The sequence below is a fragment of the Sinocyclocheilus rhinocerous genome, unplaced genomic scaffold (assembly GCF_001515625.1).
Source record: "Sinocyclocheilus rhinocerous isolate Xijiao unplaced genomic scaffold, SAMN03320098_v1.1 scaffold1211, whole genome shotgun sequence".
Classification (NCBI taxonomy): Eukaryota; Metazoa; Chordata; class Actinopteri; order Cypriniformes; family Cyprinidae; genus Sinocyclocheilus; species Sinocyclocheilus rhinocerous.
In genome coordinates this window covers 893,083-914,412 of record NW_015670979.1, presented here as the reverse complement: position 1 = coordinate 914,412, position 21,330 = coordinate 893,083, and the positions used below count along the sequence as shown (strand labels likewise).

At 37.3% G+C, this 21,330-nt stretch overlaps 1 protein-coding gene, 1 long non-coding RNA gene and 1 pseudogene across 2 annotated transcripts; all 3 read left to right on the top strand.

Moving 5' to 3' along the window:
• The first annotated feature begins 230 nt into the window (after window positions 1–230).
• Window positions 231–4,656, top strand: LOC107734437 (uncharacterized). Its single transcript, XR_001639093.1, has 3 exons — window positions 231–302; window positions 1,627–1,735; window positions 4,547–4,656. It is a non-coding gene; the product is annotated as an uncharacterized LOC107734437 (long non-coding RNA).
• Window positions 4,657–10,456: 5,800 nt separating this feature from the next.
• Window positions 10,457–14,222, top strand: LOC107734434 (cyclin-A1-like; annotated as a pseudogene).
• Window positions 14,223–14,808: 586 nt separating this feature from the next.
• spart (spartin) lies at window positions 14,809–21,078 on the top strand. Its single transcript, XM_016546455.1, has 7 exons — window positions 14,809–15,891; window positions 18,068–18,262; window positions 18,412–18,562; window positions 18,994–19,188; window positions 19,291–19,449; window positions 19,611–19,701; window positions 20,834–21,078. Exons 1-7 carry the CDS (start codon window positions 15,175–15,177, stop codon window positions 20,877–20,879), a joined length of 1,554 nt encoding a protein of 517 aa, XP_016401941.1. The 5' UTR covers window positions 14,809–15,174; the 3' UTR covers window positions 20,880–21,078.
• Window positions 21,079–21,330: the final 252 nt, after the last annotated feature.

Here is a 21,330-nt window from a genome sequence, read left to right as displayed (position 1 = left end):
ATTATTTACTCTAAATAATGTTAATGAAAATGACACAGATAATAATGATAAATATTTAATTATATATACCAAATTACTTGCTAGAATATTTCTAAACTTCTATAATATCAGAACTTTTCGACATGTGTAATCGATCTGTCTTTCTCTGCTGTCAGGACAGCGATGACACTGTTGATCTCTGTGAGGAAATGCTGCAGATCTCCATGTTAGTGAAGGAGCTCCCGGCCTCACTGCCGCATTCTGGGTATGAAGAACTAGAGGATATGATGTTCTTCAGCCTGTGGAGAGCAATGATCAACAGGGTAAGGAGGAAAAGCAGCAAGCTGAGGAAGATGGAGACGTAGACGTAAACACTTGCAGTCCGTCCATATGAGGCAGCGGCCGCCCCGGTAGAAACAGATGCAGGGCTAAACCTCAGGAAACTCTCGCTGTCCACTTCCGTACCATTGATCTCCTCCACCGCCCCATCCATCCCAGACATATCTGGTGGATTTGGGAATCTGTTGGGAAGATAGGATACATAGGATAGATAAATTATTATTTAGTCACATTTTTTTTATTAGTCTGCTGTTTTGTAAATTAAATTATTACTATTATTACTGTTCACTTAAAACTCAGGGATTAAGCTCGTGTGAACATATGATTTGGATCATACAGATCATATTTTAAAATATTATTGGATACATTAATGTTGTTACATTCCCACTAATGGCCTACTGTAGTATCCATAATATTTTTACTTTGTGAAGTATTTCATAAATTGTAAATAACAACAAACCGTCATTTATATTGTATTATATTGTAATTAAATATTATATTCAAATGTAAACAAATTTAGATTATATTATATTACAATATATTATATGATATATAATATAAACATTATTTTAATATATTAGGATTAGAAGCATTTGAACATATGAGATCATACAGGGATCATCCAGAAGATATTTGAAAACATTATTGGACACATTAATGTTATTCCATTCCCAGAAAATGGCCTACTGGAGAATTTTTTTTAGCTCAAATTTTAATATGCTTATTTAATTTATGAAATATTTAATAAATTATAAATAGTAACTAACCAAAATGCATTAAGTTTATTATGAATTTATTAAATTATATTTATTAAATTGAATTAATAATACATTAATATTACAATTATTGTTAGTTAGTTATTATTTAATAATAAATTAATATTATAATTAAATAATATAGTATACCTATATATTATAGCATACAAATTATTATACTATATTAAAATATAATAATATAATTAGTAATATATTAAAATTATATTAAAATATTTTTTCTTACAGCTCCTAAAGACTTTTTTCAAGACATTTTCCAAAGTTTGCTTTGTTGTTGCCTTCCACTTCTTGATCAATGCATCATCATGATGAGAATATTGTCATCATTTTATTAATCTGACAGGCCAGTCATATTTTACGTCAAGCCACCAGTGTTCACTGACACACAGCTGACTGTTTCCTTATCTGATCTCTGTCTTTGATGAATGTTGGATTTGTATGGTTTAGAAAAACAACAACAACCAGATCACTTAAATACTTCAGATTGAATGTGAAGAGGATGATAATCACATTTAATTATGCTTTTTGTATCCAGGCAACCTGCATATCAGTGGGCTCATAAACTGGAGCTTGTTGTTGATAGGCCACCTCCGGTCCATTAGGACTTTGGGGTGGTCACACCGGCCCAGTGGTGCACACAGAAGGTCAGTCAATTGTTTACACAGCTTGCATACTCACACCTCATGAATAATAGATTGAGAGGTACCCGAGCTGGAAAATGTCACAGAGTTTCCCAATTTAAAGAGAACAACATGCCAAATCATTTGTTTGACAGGCTGTCGGTATCAAAAATGTGTTTTTTTACAAAGCTAGTTTATTTGTGGCCGTTCAAAATCTGAGCTTATACAAGACCAACATGCATTCAGCTTTGAGCAGAAACAATTTTCATATTTACAAGCTCATTTGACAGGTTTAAATTATATCGTTTACATTTTAATTATTAAAAATAATGGTAACACTTTACAGTGAGATCTCATTTGTTGACATAATTAACATTAGCTAATGTTCAATGAATGCAATATATTTTTTTATTAATCTTTGTTAATGTTATGCATTGTTCATTGTTTGTTCATGTTAGTTCACAACAGATACAACTTGTGATTTAAAAATGCATTAGTAGATTTACATGAACTAAGATTGAAAAAATGCAAAGTGAAATGAAAAATGAAGACAACTAATGCATTTAAAGGGACAGTTCACCCAAAAATGAAAATTCTGTCATCATTCACTCATCCTCAAGTTGTTCCAAACCTTGTTCATTTTTGGGTGGACTATCCCAACAACTGAGACCCTATTGTAAACCAAATAAATTTTAGGAGCTGCAATACTGCAGATCAGTGTAACGTTTCTCACGATGTTCAGAATTTGTTTTCAAGAACCCTAAAAATTGTACACAGATGTTGGCCAAAACAAGTGAAGTATTTTTAGTCAAACACAAAACTGGCTATTTGTTTGTTTGCTGGCATATTTCAGTCCCCTAAGCTTCACTGTATGGGACTACAGTCGTCTGAGCCACAGTGGGCCCTGAGAGCCTGTGGTTAGAGTCTCATAAAGGGTTGTGATTAATGACCACTTCCTTTCTTCTGAGATGCATTCGTCTGCAGAGACGTGCTAGAAGACAGCAACAAACGGGAAATCACACTTATTTTCCTGGACGTTTCCTCGGTCAACTTTAACGTTCCCCCCACCAGCTTTTCAATTTATGAGTGAGATGAGAATCCCTGCGGCAGTATAAATCATTCGATCCCTCTTGTGGTTTGCCTGCAATTCCAGGAGAAGTTCAGCGGGTCATTACGGTGTGCGGCTCTAATCTCTGTTTATGGATTTCGTTTAGGGAAGCTTGTGGAAGGAGAATGTGGCTATTAAGAAAATGACTCAAACATAAAGCTCCACAGAGGATGTCAATGAACGAGGGGAGCGGGGGATGGCGAAATACAGAGAGAGGAGAAAAAGAGATTTGAGACTGACTGGAATACCTGATGATGACGGTCCGATATCACTTACTAGAAGCAGATACATCTTTTTAAATCACTTAGCATAATGTTAATTTCAATTAAACACATTAAATGACACATTTAAGTCAGTCTGGATATTTAAGAACAGTTTAGTTTTTTAACATTCAAATTGAAAATAACATCAGCTTTTATCTTTTTTTCTGAGTAAATTCTGATAAATATAGTATAGAAATACTGACCTTTTTGATGCAAAAAAAAACAAACGTCAGCACTAAATCACACAGCTATCCGTCGTGCTCATCTCAGGGTCCTGGAGTGAATTCCTCATGGGATTCCTTGAGCTATAGCGCACGCTGAAATAGATGCTACTTATGTTTGTATTGAGAGCAGAGGAGGAAGCAGTGTTTCTGAATGCGTTGGGTCTGGAGAGCTGCTTCTCAACAGTGGGCTGGATATCGACTGTCCAGCTGTGGTACTCTGAATTCCCCCTCCCTCACCGTTTCATTCCTATCATCTCTCTCACTTTCTCGTTCCCCCCTCATCTCCACTGACGTCTTCTCGCTTTCTTTAGCAGCTGATTTATGTTTCAATTAAAACCAAAAAGGATGTCTCACATGATGATACCATCGTTCTTGCTTTAATTGGGATTTGATTATCTTAGTGATATTACTCAGCTCAGCAGCTCAGACTCTTGACGACAGGCTTCGCCCAGGCAGGGTCTGTTTGTCTTCTCCCATGGTGCCGTGCTCAGTCATTCATATCTGACAGAACTAATCACCGCTCTCATCAGCATCATAAGCCGAGAGGCCTCTCGTGTAGCTGTCGTTGTGGCTTTACTCTCAGATGTAATGAACACTGAATGAGACCTATTGCTGGGCTCATATATTGTACAAAAAGGAGTATTCTGCATTGTAATACAAGCATGAGGGTTTTTGTTCAATTTAGTCCAGCATAATCTTGTTTTACACAAATAAAGGTTTAAAATAAAGCTTTTTTATTGGCATGATACCCTGAAGAACTTTTAACACCTATGGAACCTTTCAATTCCAAAAAAAGGGTTCTCTATAGTTGATACAGTGGAAAAGAGTTTGAAATGTTCTTCACACTAAGAAAAATATGTTTTTTTTAAGAACTGTTCACTGAAAGGTTCTTTGGGGAACCAACATTTTTGGTCCCCAACAAAACTTTCCATGAACAGTTTTTAAAATAGCCATTTTTCTTAATATGAAGAACATTTAAAAATCAAAAGAACCCTTTTTCTACTATAAATAACCCTTTGTGGAATGGAAGGGTTCCATAGATGTTAAAGGTTCTTCATGGATCACATAGATGTCAATAAAGAACCTTTATTTTTAAGAGTGTATGTCAGTCAGATGTCACATTTGAACATATTCTTCAGGTGGCAGAGACATTGAGAATGAAAAATGAAGTCAAGTCCTGGCCATTTCTGATTTTATCACCAAAGCATTTTTTTAAATAGACACGTCTGTCTGTCTACAGAGAGTCTGGTGCGGACTGGCATATGGATGGAGCAGAGCTATGCATGTCAATAGAAGCGAGGCGTCATGCCTCCTGGGAAGGTCTTATCTCTTCTGCTCTGTGCACTAAAGACACGGAACACAGATTATGGATCGACGCAAAGCAAAGCATGACTGTCTGGCGCAGCTCGCTTCTATTATTTTATATCATGAATGGGAATTCTGTTTCGGTAATAATGCATTCGAACTTATTGATCATCAGTGATTCATCTTGAACCAGTAGAAAACCCTCTGTTCCTATTAAAGGGACAGTTCACCAAAACATGAAATTCTGTCATCATTTAGTCGTTCCAAACTTGTCATTCAACTATTTTTGTCCATGCAGGTCAATAGGGTCCAAAACAACACTGATCCACAATTGACTTTCACAGTACACAGTAAAAAAAATCTGTGAAATTTACTGTAAAAAGACATCAGCTGTGGTTATTTTGGGTTTTATGGTTTAAACTTAAATTTAAAGTAAAAAAAAAATATGTAGAGGGTGCACAGTGTCATGAACACAAATACAAAACACCATCATGGTAACACTAAAAAAATGACACTAATATAATACAATAAACATTAATTTAACAACATAAGATACAGCATAAAACCCTAATGTACATAATTTATAAGAACTTACCATTTACCAATTAACAGGTTTTTACTATGGCATTTTGAATTGTTTACGTGAATGGACAAAAATAGTCTTTTTACCGATACAGATTTACAAAACATTAAATATATAAATGTATATTTAATTATTTGTCTCAAATTTTCAGCATTTATTTTTTTAACCACAAAGATATGGATACAAAAAGACAAAGCAATAATGGTTTTCTATGTTTCTATTTAATTGTATTTATTTTAATTGAACTAACTTATAAGCTAATGTAAGTGTTATACAGACATGTAAATGCTCAGGGAATTTACATGTTTGGACAAACATAGATGTAAAAAACAACTAAAAGCAATAATTGTAGCAATAATAATAGCAATAATTGTAAGTTTCCAATTAAATGTGGAACTTAATTTAAGTGAATTAAGAAGATCTTTTTCTTTGTAGATCTACAACTTCAAAAAAAAATCAATAGATCTACAAAACAAATCAGTAGATAAATGTATTTAACCTTTTGTTTCAAATTTTATACATTTATAAAAAGATATGGAATGGAAAATAACACTCATTTTTACAGTGTATGAACAAAACATTTTTCCATTTTTTTAAAACATCTTTTGTGTTCCGCAGAAGAAAGTAAGCTATACGACACGAGGGTTTGGGATAATAATGACCGAATGCTCGTTTTGGGCTGAAATACCTCTTTAACATTCATCGAAGTATTCGCTCTCCTCATAAAATGTGCAAGGACGGGAGTTAGAGGGCAATTTCTGCCTCTAGACATATATTGGCAGCCTTCCACTGTCAGCTCAGATGCCCACTGGGGACCGTTGGTCAGTCCTGCTGTGTCTGATCCTGTCCTTTGGGTCTTTATAATTGCTCCAGCTAATGCCAGCGCTGAGGCACACGAGTGAATGCTGTTGGATTTTGATAAGAACAGTGCCTTGGCTGATTTTTCCTCTAATCCATCTAATCCATAAAACTGTAGAAATCAGAGAAGGTTTCTTATTCCCCTGATGCAGGCGATTCAGCCCAGCTTTGGTGCATTTATTTCCATTGCACAAGTAGGTCGAATGTTAACACACGGCATTCGACGGCAAGGCCGCCTGAAGCGTTTTCATTAGACTGTGTGCTGACTTCAGGGGGAATGGGTCGCATTGATAATGAATCATCCGCTCACCCCGAGTCTGCTCTACTGGTTTTGACAAGAATGTCAGGTTTGAAGAAGCTTTGTGGCAGACAACAGCAGTGTGTCAATCAGGATTATTCAGTGGAATTCTCTAGGCAATATGGGAAGGTTTACACAGTGGAGCATGTCAGAGGAAGAGTCCATGGAGAGCACACTCTCCTCTCTTTCAATTTCCCGTCTTCCAGTTTTTCCCAGCTGAGATGATGCTCTTTGCATAGCAATCCAAGTCTCAGAGGTCTCTGTATTTCTCTGACAGCTCAGACAGAATCACCTTCAATAGTGGCCTAGCAACTCCCACCCTGTCATATGGACACGTACGTGTTCAGGAAATTTACATTTATAGACAGTGACAGTGACAAAAAAACACTAACAAAAATAGCAATAATTATAAGTTAATTTTAATTTAATTAAATTAAAAAACTTAATTTAAGTAAATTAAAAGGGCCTTCTTTGATAAATGTACAGAACATTTAATGGATAAATGTATATTTAATAATTTGGCTCATATTTTCAACATTTATGGATGTTATTTCAATATTATTTTAATTTTAACCCAATTTAAGTGAAGTTTCATACAGGCATGTACATGTTCAGGAAATGTATGGCATAGATAGAGATACAAAATAGCAATAAATATAAGTTTTGATTTAATTTAATAAAAAAACTTTAAAAGGTATCTTTCTTAGAGAAGTTGTAGATTTACAAAACATTCAGTTGATAAATGTATGTAATCATTTGTCTTAAATTCTTAACATTTATGGACAAAGACATGGACACAAACAAGACTAAAAGTAGCAATAATGATATGATCCTATTTTAATTTAACAATTTAATTTAAAAGTGAATTTAAATGGCATACAGACACATAGATGTTCAGGAATTTACATTTATGGACAAATATATAGATTTAAAAAATAGCAATTATATGTTCCAGTTTAATTTTATTTATTGTACAATTAATTTAAAACATCAATTTAAGTAAATTAAAATGGTCTTTTTCTTAGAGAAGTTGTAGATCTACAAACCATTCAATAGAACAGTGTATATTTAATCCGTCTCAAATTTCAACATTTATGAACAGATGGATACAGAATTATTAAAAATAGCTAGAAAGATACATTCTAATTTAATTTAGTTTAATTGAATTTTATTAAATTTAAGTGTCATACAGACATACATGTTCAGAAAATGTAGATAAAAACAGCAGTATGTTCAAATTTAATTTCATTTAAAAACTTCAGTTAAGTAAATATTGGGTCTTCTTTTCCTCCTAGAAGTTGTAGACCTACAAAATTCATTTGTTTCTTTTTCCCAGCATTTACAGGTATGCATATAACTTTAACCAAAGTAACTAATGCCATGCTTTGCCAGATGAGCTACAGAAATATGTGAAACTCCATCATATCTGCCTGCAGACTTTTGGCACCATTTGAATTTAGCTATAAACTGGCATCGACAGTTCTCAGCATATATGAGAACTGGAAATTTAACGCTATAGCTCAGCACATTGTCTGCTGCAATACATCAAGATAATCGAATGGCAAGGAACCCAGTTCAATCTGCCTTACACAGCATACAGAACTCCTCATCCCAAACTTTAGACAATGTACATACATATATAAGTTATCAAATAACTCACTTCCTAACTATGTTTCACTTCCTAACAATGTTTTCCTTATACAAATGCTGATCTTAGGCCAACACACGTCAGAACTCCAAGTAGGCTAACATACGTCAGTACCGTGAGTGTTCATACTGCATTCTCTGAATTTTCTAGTGTTGATGTCATGGGTTTACTTGCGAGGGAGAAGAATCCTCAAGTTTATATCCTCCTGAACTATAGTAAGCACAAACTTAATTTACAGCTCTGGGTTTGCTATAACATGTCCTGATGTTTGTTTATACCCACACCACCTGATTTCGATATCAGCAGTCTCAATCTTGCTCTGCAGCACAGATTACCCTGGCTGTCAGCACTCTGTTATTGTTGAAATTTCTCTTTCTGCCAGACAAAGAGAAAACAACAGCACCAGGGACGGTAAGGAAGAATCCATCCGTTCCAGACAGAGCCTGTTTTGGCCATGTAGAGACAGGAATAGTTCTTCTTATACTCTGTAAATCACAAATGATTGTATAGACATTCAGTCCGTAACTACTTTGTATATTGTCACTTGAAATGTGGAGTAAGCAGTTTTCCTGATTGATATGTGTTGAAATTTGCAATAAATTCTCTGTTTGTGTTTGTGCTACAAACATGTCAGGGTTCTTTCTATGTGATCTTGTGCTTGAGATATTGAATTCAGCCCTGCTGTTTTTTATTGTACAGAGATCTTTAATTAGATTTATAGAGGCTTTGTAGTGTGAGACCTGCAGAGAATCTCAATTCTCACGAAGTCCCCGGTCAAGGCCCATGCAGTGAATTGCTGAGTCCTACATCACATATTGAGAGCGGTCTTTGCAGGACTCAGACTTAAATGAGAGCCCATGCTGGTGTAAACATCCTTAAACATTCTCAATGTGAGCAGCACATCGACAGCCTTTCTCAGCTTTGAATCTGGGTTGGTGATATGAAATGTCAAGCAGTGGCAACTGTGTACTGCAGTGTGATATACTGCTATACTTCTCTTACTATCTTTCTTAATTCTTAAAATTATTATACAGGCTGTTTGTGTGACCTAATATAAATCTAGAGACTACTTGGAATATTTCTACTTAAAAATCCATTTGTTGCACTGCAGGACCATAAAGGGAGCTACAAAAAACTAAAGGGTGATTACATATAGTCAACAAAAAGTTACAGCACCTAAAATATACACTTAGATATAAATGGATGTTTCCGCAACTTTGGGCACTTTTATGTCCCAGGGGTTGGTTTTTTATTAAAACAGATTTCTGCTTTTTGTAATATGTAGGACACATTAAAACTTTCCTGTTAAAGCTCCATGCTTTCATCATTTATTTTACTACTTTTGAAATACCTTTTTATGTAGGCTATAGTTTTCTGTTGAACTTTTGTCCCAGAGCCAAACTATGAAAATCCATAATTAAAAATAGGAATTCTTACATGTTTAAGACTATGATCTAAACAGAGTGAAATAAAAACGACTTTGTGTGTTTAAAAAAATAATAAATAAATTCAGATGAAATATGATACTTGATGTGTGAAGCATAGACGGTGTGAAGAAAACAAAGTAAGCCCTAAATAGTGAAAATGTGTTTAAGTGTTTTAAATGTCTTAATCTAAAAGTTCAAAATGCCAATAGTTTATAAAAAACAGTTTATACATTCTAAAAGTGTTTGCATCAAAAAAAATTAATGTTGACATTAAAAAAATTAATGTTAATGAAATGTTATTTGTCAACTAATTAATACTGCCTCTGAACAGCATAGAAACGTAGTACTCTGTTTCCATGGTTGTTGCCACGTGACGATACCTTAAAGGTACCGTAGCAGATCTTGGAAAATGTTAACTTTAGCCTGATAGCACTGAAAGCGAACGTCCCACCCTCCCTGCAATTGCCGTCCAAAGCCACGCCCCCTGAATGCATATACTGTACGCTCACAGACCAGAATACCAGAGTAGAGGTCTACACAGGTCCAAAAATTCCGTAAATGTGTTCAGGACCCGGACCCGTCTATTATTTTGAAAGCCCGGGCCCGTGCAGAACCGAGAAATGTCAAAAATGTACTACCCGGAACCGACGCGGACCGTCAATTATTTGAAAGATGGACCCGAACCCGGCCGGGAAGACACAGACCCGACTGGACCCGATCGGCACATATTCCACAGCAAATTGCTATTAACTAGTCGATAAACAAGTTGCGAAAATTTTCAATTTCCAACAGCTGGAAAGCGTAGCAGATCTCAATTAAGTCAACTGTGTTAACTAACCTCATGTCAATTGGTCATGAATATCGACTTGCTCGTATAAAAGGGTTAGCGAGCTAATCAGTGTCAAAGTACTGAGTTTAACGCAAGAAAAGGTTTGTTTTGAACAGGGTTTTTTTTATGTCTTTGAAGTAGTATTCGAGTAGTTGTTCATAATTTGAATTGACCTTAAATTGACTAATTTTTAGCAGATAAAATGGCTTCCCGTGGCTTCGCTCCTCTTTCCAGTCGTCAGGAAAACCCTAATAGGTCTGGGAAGAGTGGATGGCCTACGTGCTCACAAGCCCGGCCAAAGGGTTGTGCTCGGTGTTTTGACCGAAAATGATCAGCATAACCGAGTGTTTGGTCAGGTTAGTGCCAAGTGTTTACAATGCTACTCCAAGTCAAGAGTGTAAGAAAGTGAAGTTTTTCTCTTAATTAGGTTTCATCCAGTGGTGTAATCTATGTGATACGCAGGTATACGCCGTATACCCACTAAGAAAGGTCAAGGATTTCTGTATACCCACTTAAAGTGCGAGGATATGTAACAACATCGTTTTGTCACAGAACTTTCACACGTTCATTCGTAAATTCACCCCGTCTGTGTTGCGAAGCACCGACTTTTTGAAAATCACGCCGTGTTTCTGTTGATGACAGTGCTATTGCTCAACTTTTGTGCAGAATTGAATGTGAATCACTAAAGGAGATATGAAACGAAAGCAAACTCAAAACTACACTCTTTAAGCGTTTTCGTAAGCCTGCTGCTGATGCTTCAGCTGCAGCAGATGACACAAATCGCTTGAATGTTTTAATTGGCAAGGCTTAAAAAACGTGCAAATGATTGTTTCATGAGGATGCACCATTGGCCCCATCGGAGCAGTGACCGATCAGTCAACTTGTCCCGAACGTCTTTCACACTGGCCTCTGGACATCAGATAGTCACCTGACCTAGTCACGATCAAATATGTTAGCTTTGCTTGGCAGCATAAAGGAAAAGTATGCAATTATTTGTAAATTTAACTGACTGAAAACGAAAGTAAATGAGGGGAGTTGAAAGATTTCTTATCCTGTGGCTCCCTCTAGTGGACTGAAGTTGTCCTCTAGAGAGGGCATGTTTGCTCAGCCAATGCAAGCCTATGGGAAATATTTGATTTTCGATAATTATTTATATGAAAACAGTAAGTCTCACCAGTTATAAAAGATATAGAAACAAACTACAGATCAGGTCCAAGGTCTCTGATGAGTTTGGTGCCTGTAGCATTAAAGCCCTAGGACAGGGATCCTCAAATCTGGCCCACGAGATCCACTTTCCTGCAGAGTTTAGCCCTAACCCTAATCAAACACACCTGAGTATACTAATCAGTGTCTTCAGGATCATTAGAAAATCACAGGTAGGTGAGTTTGATCAGGGTTGGAGCTAAACTCTGCAGCGCATTGGCCCTCCAGGGCAAGATTTGAGGAACCCTGCCCTAGGAGGATACAGTACAGTTGAAAATTATTGGTCTCAAAGAATAAGTTTAAGTAGTATAACAGTATGTTACCATACTGGGGGGGGATCAGAATATACCCACTACAAAAAAGTGGACTACACCACTGGTTTCATCCAACTATGAGCAAGCTTTTCGAGATTCATCTACCCGTGACGTCAGCACATCGAGTGCTACACTTGATCACGTGGTTGAAGCAGTCAGTATTGTGCAGTCAACTAAATCACCCTCATTCTTAACTTCTTGCTGCATTCAGAGCTTCTGCTTTTAGATGATGCTGTCCAAGATCTTGGTTCAGGTATGCTGAAAGATGAAGTCCATAAGTAAATATTAAAAGTAAAATAAAAACTATTTGTTTTACAGCTGTAATTGTTTTGTTTTTAAAAAATCATAGAACTTTTCAAATGAATCAGTCACCACTTTAAAGTGTATGTAATATTCGTGTACAACTACACAAACTTTATGTAATTCTCTGCATTGCTTTACTTATATTTAATGTTTTATCTAACACCGACAGCTTTAAGACATGTGTGGAACAACAGTAGTTTGTTTTTAAGTTTAACTAATTATGTACTTATGTAACAGTCTTTTTTTTTTTTTTTCACTTTTAATTTTAAATGGGTTTTCAATCTCTTTATATTTTATAACAATCACAGCTTTAAGACATTGTCTAATTTTAACCTCAACTACTTATGCAACTACAATAGTTAAAATTTTTGTAAGTGTCTCTACTTTTCTTCACTTTCTATACAACTGCAATAGTGTTTTTTTTTATGCGAGTTGAATTACTGAAATAAATGAACTTCGCCACGACATTCTAATTTATTGAGATGCACCTGTATCATAATTTTAAGGCTGTATGGTTGTTTATTCACATTAATAACATCAAACTAAAAGGCACTTCATCAATTGCAGTGCAGATTCCTTGTGAATGAGGCTTAAGACTTTATACTTCCTAAAATATTTAGGGTCTTGCATGGATTCTTCCATGCTGTCACTGCCGGAGGACGATGCTTCCCCTGAGGATATCCTGTGTGAAGAATATGCTGAGGACATTCACCGATACTTGCGTGAATGTGAAGTTGGTATATTTAGTTTTTAGAAGGTCTCTCGAGTAGCCCTGTATCTGTAATGCACTGCATCTCTCAGGTTAAATACAGGCCGAAGCCTGGATATATGAGAAAGCAGCCTGACATAACCAGCGGTATGATGATCATCCTTGTTGACTGGCTGGTTGAGGTCGGCGAGGAATACAAGTTGTGCTCAGAGACGCTCTACTTGGCTGTCAATTACTTGGACCGCTTCCTTTCGTGCATGTCTATCCTGAGAGTAAAATTGCAGCTTGTGGGAACAGCTGCCGTACTCCTGGCTGCGTAAGTGGTGATGAGCTATTATCAAGTTTGTTACCTACTGATGTAACGACCTGGTGCGTTGCTGATTAGGTAATACGAGGAGGTGTGTCCTCCGGAAGTGGATGAGTTTGTGTACATCACAGATGACACCTACACAAAGAAACAGCTGGTTCGGATGGAGCAGCACCTGCTCCGAGTGCTGGCTTTTGACCTGACTGCACCCACAGTTCACCAGTTTTTGATGCAGTACACTTTAGAGGAGCATATCTGTGTCAGGACTGTAAACCTTGCTTTGGTGAGTGTTTCATCTTGTGAAACGTCTCCTCCGAATTGGATATCGATTCTTTTCTCTCTCTGCCCCAACAGTATCTTTCAGAGTTGAGCCTGCTTGAGGTGGATTCCTTTGTGCAGTATCTACCTTCCAAGACTGCTGCAGCTGCATTTTGTCTGGCCAATTGCACTCTAAATGATTTTTTTTTATTTTATTTTTTTGGGTGAGTCCAACCTTTTTACTGTAACGTGTCTTATTTGGATGAGCCAATCAAGTCCTTTAATGCTTCCAGAACTATAGACAGGTGTGTAGTTTTGGTATAAACCCCCAAATACTTGTGAGACAAATTGAGCTGTTGGGTGTGAGTTTTTGGCAGCCTGAAAACCTGTATGCCTTCACTGGTTACTCGCTGGTAGTGATCAGCCCGTGTTTGAAGGAACTTCATAAGCTCCATCTAGGGGCTGCAGGTCGCCCCCAACAGGCAATCCAGGAGAAATACAAGCGTTCAAAGTAAGCAGGCATTTGTAATGTGGGTGTTTTGGATTCTACCCTCTTCCTAATGCCTGATCTGGTCTTTCAGATATTGTGGAGTGTCCCTGCTTGAACCTGTGGAGTCTCTGCCTCTCCCTTGATGTTTTGGTGACTTGGCCAACAAATGAACTGCAGCGCTTAAGTCTATTGTAAATATTGAATGATTGCTTTTTAAATGTGGCTTTTAAACTTCTTAATGTGATTTATCATAGGTTGCTTAAGACTATTAAGTAGTCAGCAATATTGTGACTTGTTTCTTTGTAAATCCAACATGCTGTTAGTCTGGAGGCTGTGTTCTCCCATATTGGTATCCCTGTTGAAAAAACCAGCATATGCTGGTTAGGTATGTTTTGACGCTGGGATGCTGGCTTATGCTGGTCCTTTGCTGGCTTATGCTGGTCCTTTGCTGGCTTATGCTGGTCCTTTTGCTGGGTTATGCTGGTCATGTGCGGGAAAAGCACCAGCATAAACCATATTAAACCAGCATCCCAGCGTCAAACCATACCTAACCAGCATATGCTGGTTTTTTCAACAGGGATATGAAATGAGCGAATGGTTTTGTACCACTTTCTTTCCTTTTAGGGTCTCTTTTTCTGGTATACCATGTATTTTACTTATATGCTATGTGCAAAATCATGTACACAACTGAATTTCAACAAACGAAACAAGTTGCATTGCTTCCGTTGTAAAAATCTGTTTCTGCCTAGTACACTAATTTGGTTTTATGGTGCACGACGACCTCTGCCGTTCGCTCTGACTCGCGTCTCATTTTAGGAAAGAGAACTTGTTTGTTGTCAATCCAGTTTATATGTATGGGAACATATTTCGTAACGCATAAACCATGTTAAGTGGCAGCAAACATAAGCGATCGAAACCGCGCAGGTGGTTCATCGCGCACTCTTAGTAAGGGTCATTGCAGTGCATCTTAACACCACACTCTCTATATTCAAGTTTGTCTTTAACTCCGATTTAGGCGCTAAAATCGTTTTGGGTATGAACGGAGACGAACAGAGCCCTATTCGGGTTGACTTTAAGTGCAACTTTTAACATCAGCAGAGCGTCAGTGACCAGAAGCGCTAATATTTTATTTTATTTATTTTTTTATTTTTTTCGTAATCTGGTTGAACCTGCTTGGTGACTATGCTACATAATTTCGTTGAGTGACTTCATGGGAAAAATCTCTTCATTCCTATTTTAAGCGCACGCCGCCAAAACGGCCACCCTTTTTGTACATTTCAAATTTAACTTTTTTCGTTTTAGAAGGGTTATACATTTTGCGTTTCCTGGCACGGTAATGGAGTCATCAGAACCGGCTGAAATCCGCACCATTCGTGAGAACTATGAGAAAGCGCTCCAGTGTCTGAACTCAGGGCTTCAGTATGATGAGGTGGGGAATAAGGACCAAGCGCTTCTTCTGTACAAACTGGGCAGGCGGCATCTTCTCAGAGGGCTAGAGGTGAACACCCACGGTGAGCGCTGCGTCGGACGCTACTGGGACTTCGCGCGACAGACGCAGCTGAGGATGAACGAGACTCTGAGCACCATCACTGATCGTCTAGGGGTGCTGGAGTCCACAGCGAACTCGGGTCAGCGCCTTTATCCGACTGTTCCTGTCCTCCAGGACCCCCATCCAGTAGTTATCACCAGAACACCTCTCTCAGCTTCAGGGGGGGCCTCTGCTCATCCTGCCTCCCCTACGGCGGGCTTCACTGCACCCGCTGAACTTCCACCAGCCTACACTCCACAACCAACTGAAGGGCATCTGTCACTCTCTAATGGAGGCAACGAGCCATTTCAAGCTGCTCCAAACCGGACACCTCCGCGCCAGGCGTTTGCCCCAGTCAATCTCAGAGAGGCTGGCATGGAGATTTTGTTCTTGCCTAGTGGGGTGCAGATGTTCTTCGTTTCTGCTGAGGGTCAAGTCAGCGCCCCTTCTTATCCAGGGTTCCTACGAATAATCATATACAACAGCCAGAGCAATGGTACCGGCTATGCCCCAGCCTACCTACAGGTAAATATTGTGTTTGGATAATATTTTTATATTTATGAATGTGTTGTTGTCGCTGTCTCCTAAATCATTTTTGGTAATTGAAATAAGTTGAAATGAAATATAAATAGGCTATTACACGAAAAACTTAAAGAATTTAAATGAAAATTAGAGATGTTGTCTTGGGTGAAAAGTAAATTGTTAAAGCTGAAGTACTAAAATTACTAAAACTAACACTGAAATAAAAATAAATATTGGAATAAAAAAAAATAATAAAAAAAAGACAAAAGCACACCGAAATTACTAGACCTAAAATGAAAACGAAATAAAACCTTATACATACATACACTATATAGTGCTTCATTTGAATGTGTGTGTGTGTGTGTATATATATATATATATATTATATAAATACTAACTTGTGAAAGATATTAACTTTTTTTTTTAATATCATAAAATGATTTGCATTAATTTATGCTAAAAATGAACTTTATATTTTTACTGCCAAAGGCACAAATATTAAGAATCATCTTAAGTTTTTTTTGGGTGTGTGCGCATGAATTAATTTCATAATAATATTATGAAAGTCTTTGTTTGAAACTTTGGTCATATAGCATTGCATTATATACACCCTTATTTGAGCTATAAACAAACTATTCATCACCTTGACAAGAATTGTATAGATTTACCCTGCACACCAGAGAAGTCTTGTGATGATCACATGAAACTGGGTGTTTTTCTTTTGTTTTTAAAAATAATTACATCTATGTAGGGTTTGGTTGTTGAACATCAGTTCATGGCTGACCGCAAAATAACTGAGATTACTGTCATGCTTTTCATGTTATACAATTACAGGCACTTTCTTGTGCATTATAGAGCAAAGAGAGAAGTAGAAACCTTGTGTTTTTTTTTTTTAATTAAGAGTAGGCTTGGGATTTATTTAGTATGGCTCATTTGATAGGTAGTATTTGTGATGACTTTTAAACTCAGGAAGTTTTTCTTTCAGTTGGTTGTTTGTATCACTCAAATATGACATGGATTAGAACGGTTTCACTTTCAGACGTCAAACAGGCGGTTTCACAGTTCCACCTTTTCTGTCAAACCCACAAAAGCCTGTCCAACCTGACTGTGTGGTGGCTACGACAAAGGCTTTAGGTCTGTTTAGGTGGTGCAGTGCTAGAAACGGTCTGTTACGGGTGACGCCAGGGTTCTTTGTACAGAGTCGGTCTGCATGCTGTTTCAGCAAATAGAAATCTCATTGAACGGCTGAGCGTCGGCTCTGTGCAGTATTGGCTCTGGGGGTTGATTTAGGACACGTGGAGTCCACGTGTTAACATAACTGCTGCATGCATTCCACAGTGGTCTTTTGTCCCACTTTAGCAATCCAGAACAAAGGCTGGCTTTCTGAATAATCACACAGTGCACAAACATATGCAATATAATTGCAGTCTTATTTGACCCCAGTTGTCCCTCATATGCACAATGACATCCAAATACACAACATTAATCTTTATTGCAGGGGTCATCAAACGTTTTGATGCTCAGAACCCCAAAATATAATGATCTCCCGCATATAAATTGCAATAATTGTAAATAAATTGGCCCACTAAAATATGCATGATATTATAAATGTTTTTCTTAAATTCATTATTTGTTTTTTAGATTTTTATTTAGCTAACACTTCTTATTGAATTATAGCCTAAAAGTTTAATAAAATCATTTGAAAATATAAATTAAATTTGCAGCATATTTTATTTCTCTTAACTATGCTTTTAATTATTCATATTAATATTAATAAAGTTTAATGGCGTTCTAATAAAGTTTAATAAATCTCTAATAAAGTTTTAAATCCTAAACGAGCTTGTTAAAATCTATGGCTGTCAATACAATAAAACTGTAATTAATCACATGATCAAATTTTGTAAATGTATTATTCATTATTAAAAAAAAAAACTTTTTAAAGTTGCAAGTAAAACAAATGATTGGAGTGCAATTTACAAGAAAATACTGTTTCAGTGTTTTGTTTTTTTTAACTTCAAAATTTCATGTTTAATTCGTTGTTACTTGCGGTTTCTTTGTAACTGTTTATTTATTAGCAATTTCTGAGTGAATTGTTTTTACGCCAAATTAATTCATTACGGTTTAAAGGCAAGTAAAAATCATGTACAGTAAAAAATTTTGATTAAAATTGTGCTTGCAGGTTTGTGATTGGATCTACCCACTATACCCAGACTCACCAGTCTTTCTTAGCAACAAAGGTGTGTTCACATTTCCCAATACCACCGCAGCAGTGCCGGGGTCCTATGTTGGGGTAGTGCTGTCCTCAGAGCTGCCTGCAGCAGACAGGGATCTGTTCCAGGAACAGCTGGCAGCTCTGGCACAGCTCAGGGTCCAGGTACTCAATCTCAAATTTGATTTTGTCAATGTATGATTAACTGAAATTATAAAATTGACAGTTTTATTGAACTCTGAATTGATGCAATTGGTTTTGTGTAACTCATAAATTTGCTACGTATTTCTCATAACTAAGAGATTTTTTTTAAGGTAGATGAAGAACAAGGTGGCGCTGCAGGAACAGACATTAACCTGAGTGGGAAGGTTCCTCCTTCAGAAACATCTCTAACCCAAACACCAGGAGGGGAGGAAAAAACTGTTCCTGTGTGGAGCGAAAAAATGTCACAGAACATTCTAGCAGGTCTGAACTTTAAGATTAAAGTAAAGCAACCTGAAATTTTGATAGGTATCTCATTGGATAGCTAGTGTTTTTGTTTCTTCTATTGAAGTAGAAGTTAAGAAGACATGCACTCTTAAAAATAAAGATTGGCATCTATGGTTCCATGAAGATCCATGGAATCTTTCCACTGAACAAAAAGTTCTTAAAAAATTAACATTCTTCTAGGGAAACATTTTTTCTTTTAAGAACTGATCACTGAGAGGTTCTTTGGGGAACCAAAAATGGTTCTTCTATGGCATAATTGTGAAAAACCCTCTTTGGAACCTTTATTTAAGAGGGAACTGAACGCCTTATTGGTGCATTTTATAATTAGCCACTAGAGGCCACTCTAATACACTGTAAGCGAAAACAAGTGCTAAAGGTATTGTGATATTTCCACTGTGGTTATTCAGGGACTTCCTGGCTGAGTCGGGGGCTTGTGCGAGGAGCTGAAGCTACCGGTAAAGCCATCCAGAGAGGAGCATCTAAGCTACGAGAAAACATCACTCCAGAGGAGACCCCAGCAGAGGTCAGCCCCAAGGTCACCAAAGGCCTAAATGCAGCTAAGCAGGCCACTGGGGGTGCTGTGAAAGTCAGCCAGTTTCTAGGTAAAACAATGGTGTAATTAGATTTATCATATACTGAAATATTTATAGCTTTTCTATATCCTGTTTTGCAACATGTATAATACGTTTTGTTATATTCACCAGTGGATGGTGTTGCTGCTGTAGCTGATAGAGTTGGGAAAGAACTTGCTCCACACGTAAAAAAGCACGGTAGCAAACTCATTCCAGAATCCCTCAAGAAAAGTAAAGACAACTGCTCCAACATGGATGGAGCCAAGCTAGTGGCAGGAAGCAGCTTACAAGGTAAACAAATAAATCATTCAAATGTTCTGAAAGGCTTGTGCCATTTTACTTTTGTCCTGCTAAATTAAGTGAAGTATATCAAACTTTAAGATATTCATACTCCTTTATAACTTTACAAAAGGTATTTTAGTTCATGTTTAGATGCAAAATGTGTTCTATAGGTTTGTCGAATCTCTGGTCAAGTCTGGAAACAGCAGCAAAGACCATTGGCAAAAGTATAACTTCAGAGACGGTGACTACTGTGAGGCACAAGTAGGTGTTTTTTATTTATTGTTTTTCAGGATTCACTGATTCACAGTTTCTCTTCTGCTTTCCTTTTTATTCTTTTTCCCACCCAAGAGTCGGATACTGCTATTTTTATTTTTTTGGCTATATACTAGGGGTGTAACGGTACATGTATTTGTCACGGTTTGGTTCATGCAGTCAGACGATGAATACAGTCAGTCATAGGCGATCAATCCAGAAGGGGGCGCTTGCAGTAATGCAATAATATACATGTTATTTAAAATTTTAGACCATGTTTCCTGATTTAGGAAGGTTTAGGGGTGGGGTTAAGGGGATAATTTTGAATGCGTTATTGAGAAACACCCTGCAGTTTGAAAATGCCCACAAATTCAGAAACGCCCACTTTTGCTCTGCAGAGACCTCAATCTCAGTTCAGACGCCACGCAAGAGTTCGAAGAACCGCCTGCTTGTTTTAAATCAGCAGTGTGGGAAAGTTTGGGGTTCTAGAGATGCACTGGTCGACCAGCTGATCTCTATTCCAGAATTGCACACAAACTGCATTGCCATCATTTCCCAAAATGTAATTTGTGTGGAATTTTTATGAGGTCTGTAAAGCGGAGAAAGTACTGTACCAGGCAGATCAAGCTCACCGTTCGCAATGCTTGAAATACAGGAAGACAAATATGTGGGGGTTTATATGAATGTATCTTTTAGAGGAACTGACTGTCTCCAGAAATGCTTCAATGGCATTTTCTTTTCCTCTTACCTCCATATAATGCCCAAGGAAACACTATCACTGCTGTTTCATAAGCGCCACCTGCTGTCATTTTAATTCTGTCCGTCAGCTGTTTTTGTTTTGTGCAGGTGTCTTATGTAGCATAATTTCACAAATCAAAAGTTCTGTTTTTGCTTTAAATCTTGAAATTATACAATCTAATTAAAATCAAAAACAACTGCTCATGCTACATGTAGCTTTACTGTCTGTTCAAAATAAATTAAAAAAATACATTTCCTGTTGTACCGAACTCGTATCGAACCGTGACCCCAAAACCGAGGTACGTACCGAACCGTGACTTGTGTTACACCCCTACTATATACCTATCCAAACTTCAATGCTTTGGGAAATGGATTAATTTACTCTTTCCTGTTGCTTTTTCAGATTTAGGGGTCTAGGAAGCCTCTTGGACCCCCCTAGCAGCATATAAATGGTGGCGGGTAAAAACACACTGCATTTTCTCTGACTAATGTCTCTGCCAAATTCGAACCTACCCACAGTGCCTTATTTACTGACCATTACTGACCATTCAGTGGTTGCTGAGAAGGTGCTTATTTTTATTAACAGTCCCGTCAAGAGTGTTTTGTGAATTAAAACTGAGGTGAATGCAACATTTTGTCTGCTTACTGTGTTCTGTTCATTTTAAGATGTTTCACATTATCTCAAAAATCCTTTAGAATCAATAGTCAACAACATAACATGAACTTCTGTCAGGTCATTTAGCTCAGAATATCTCCATGTTTGTGATCAGGTATGGAGACGAGGCAGGACAAGCTGCAGACACTGCAGTCCATTCTGCTGTCAACGTAGGTATCACAGCATTTAATGTGGACAACCTGGGCGTCAAGGGTATACTGAAGACCACAGGCAAGCACACTGCA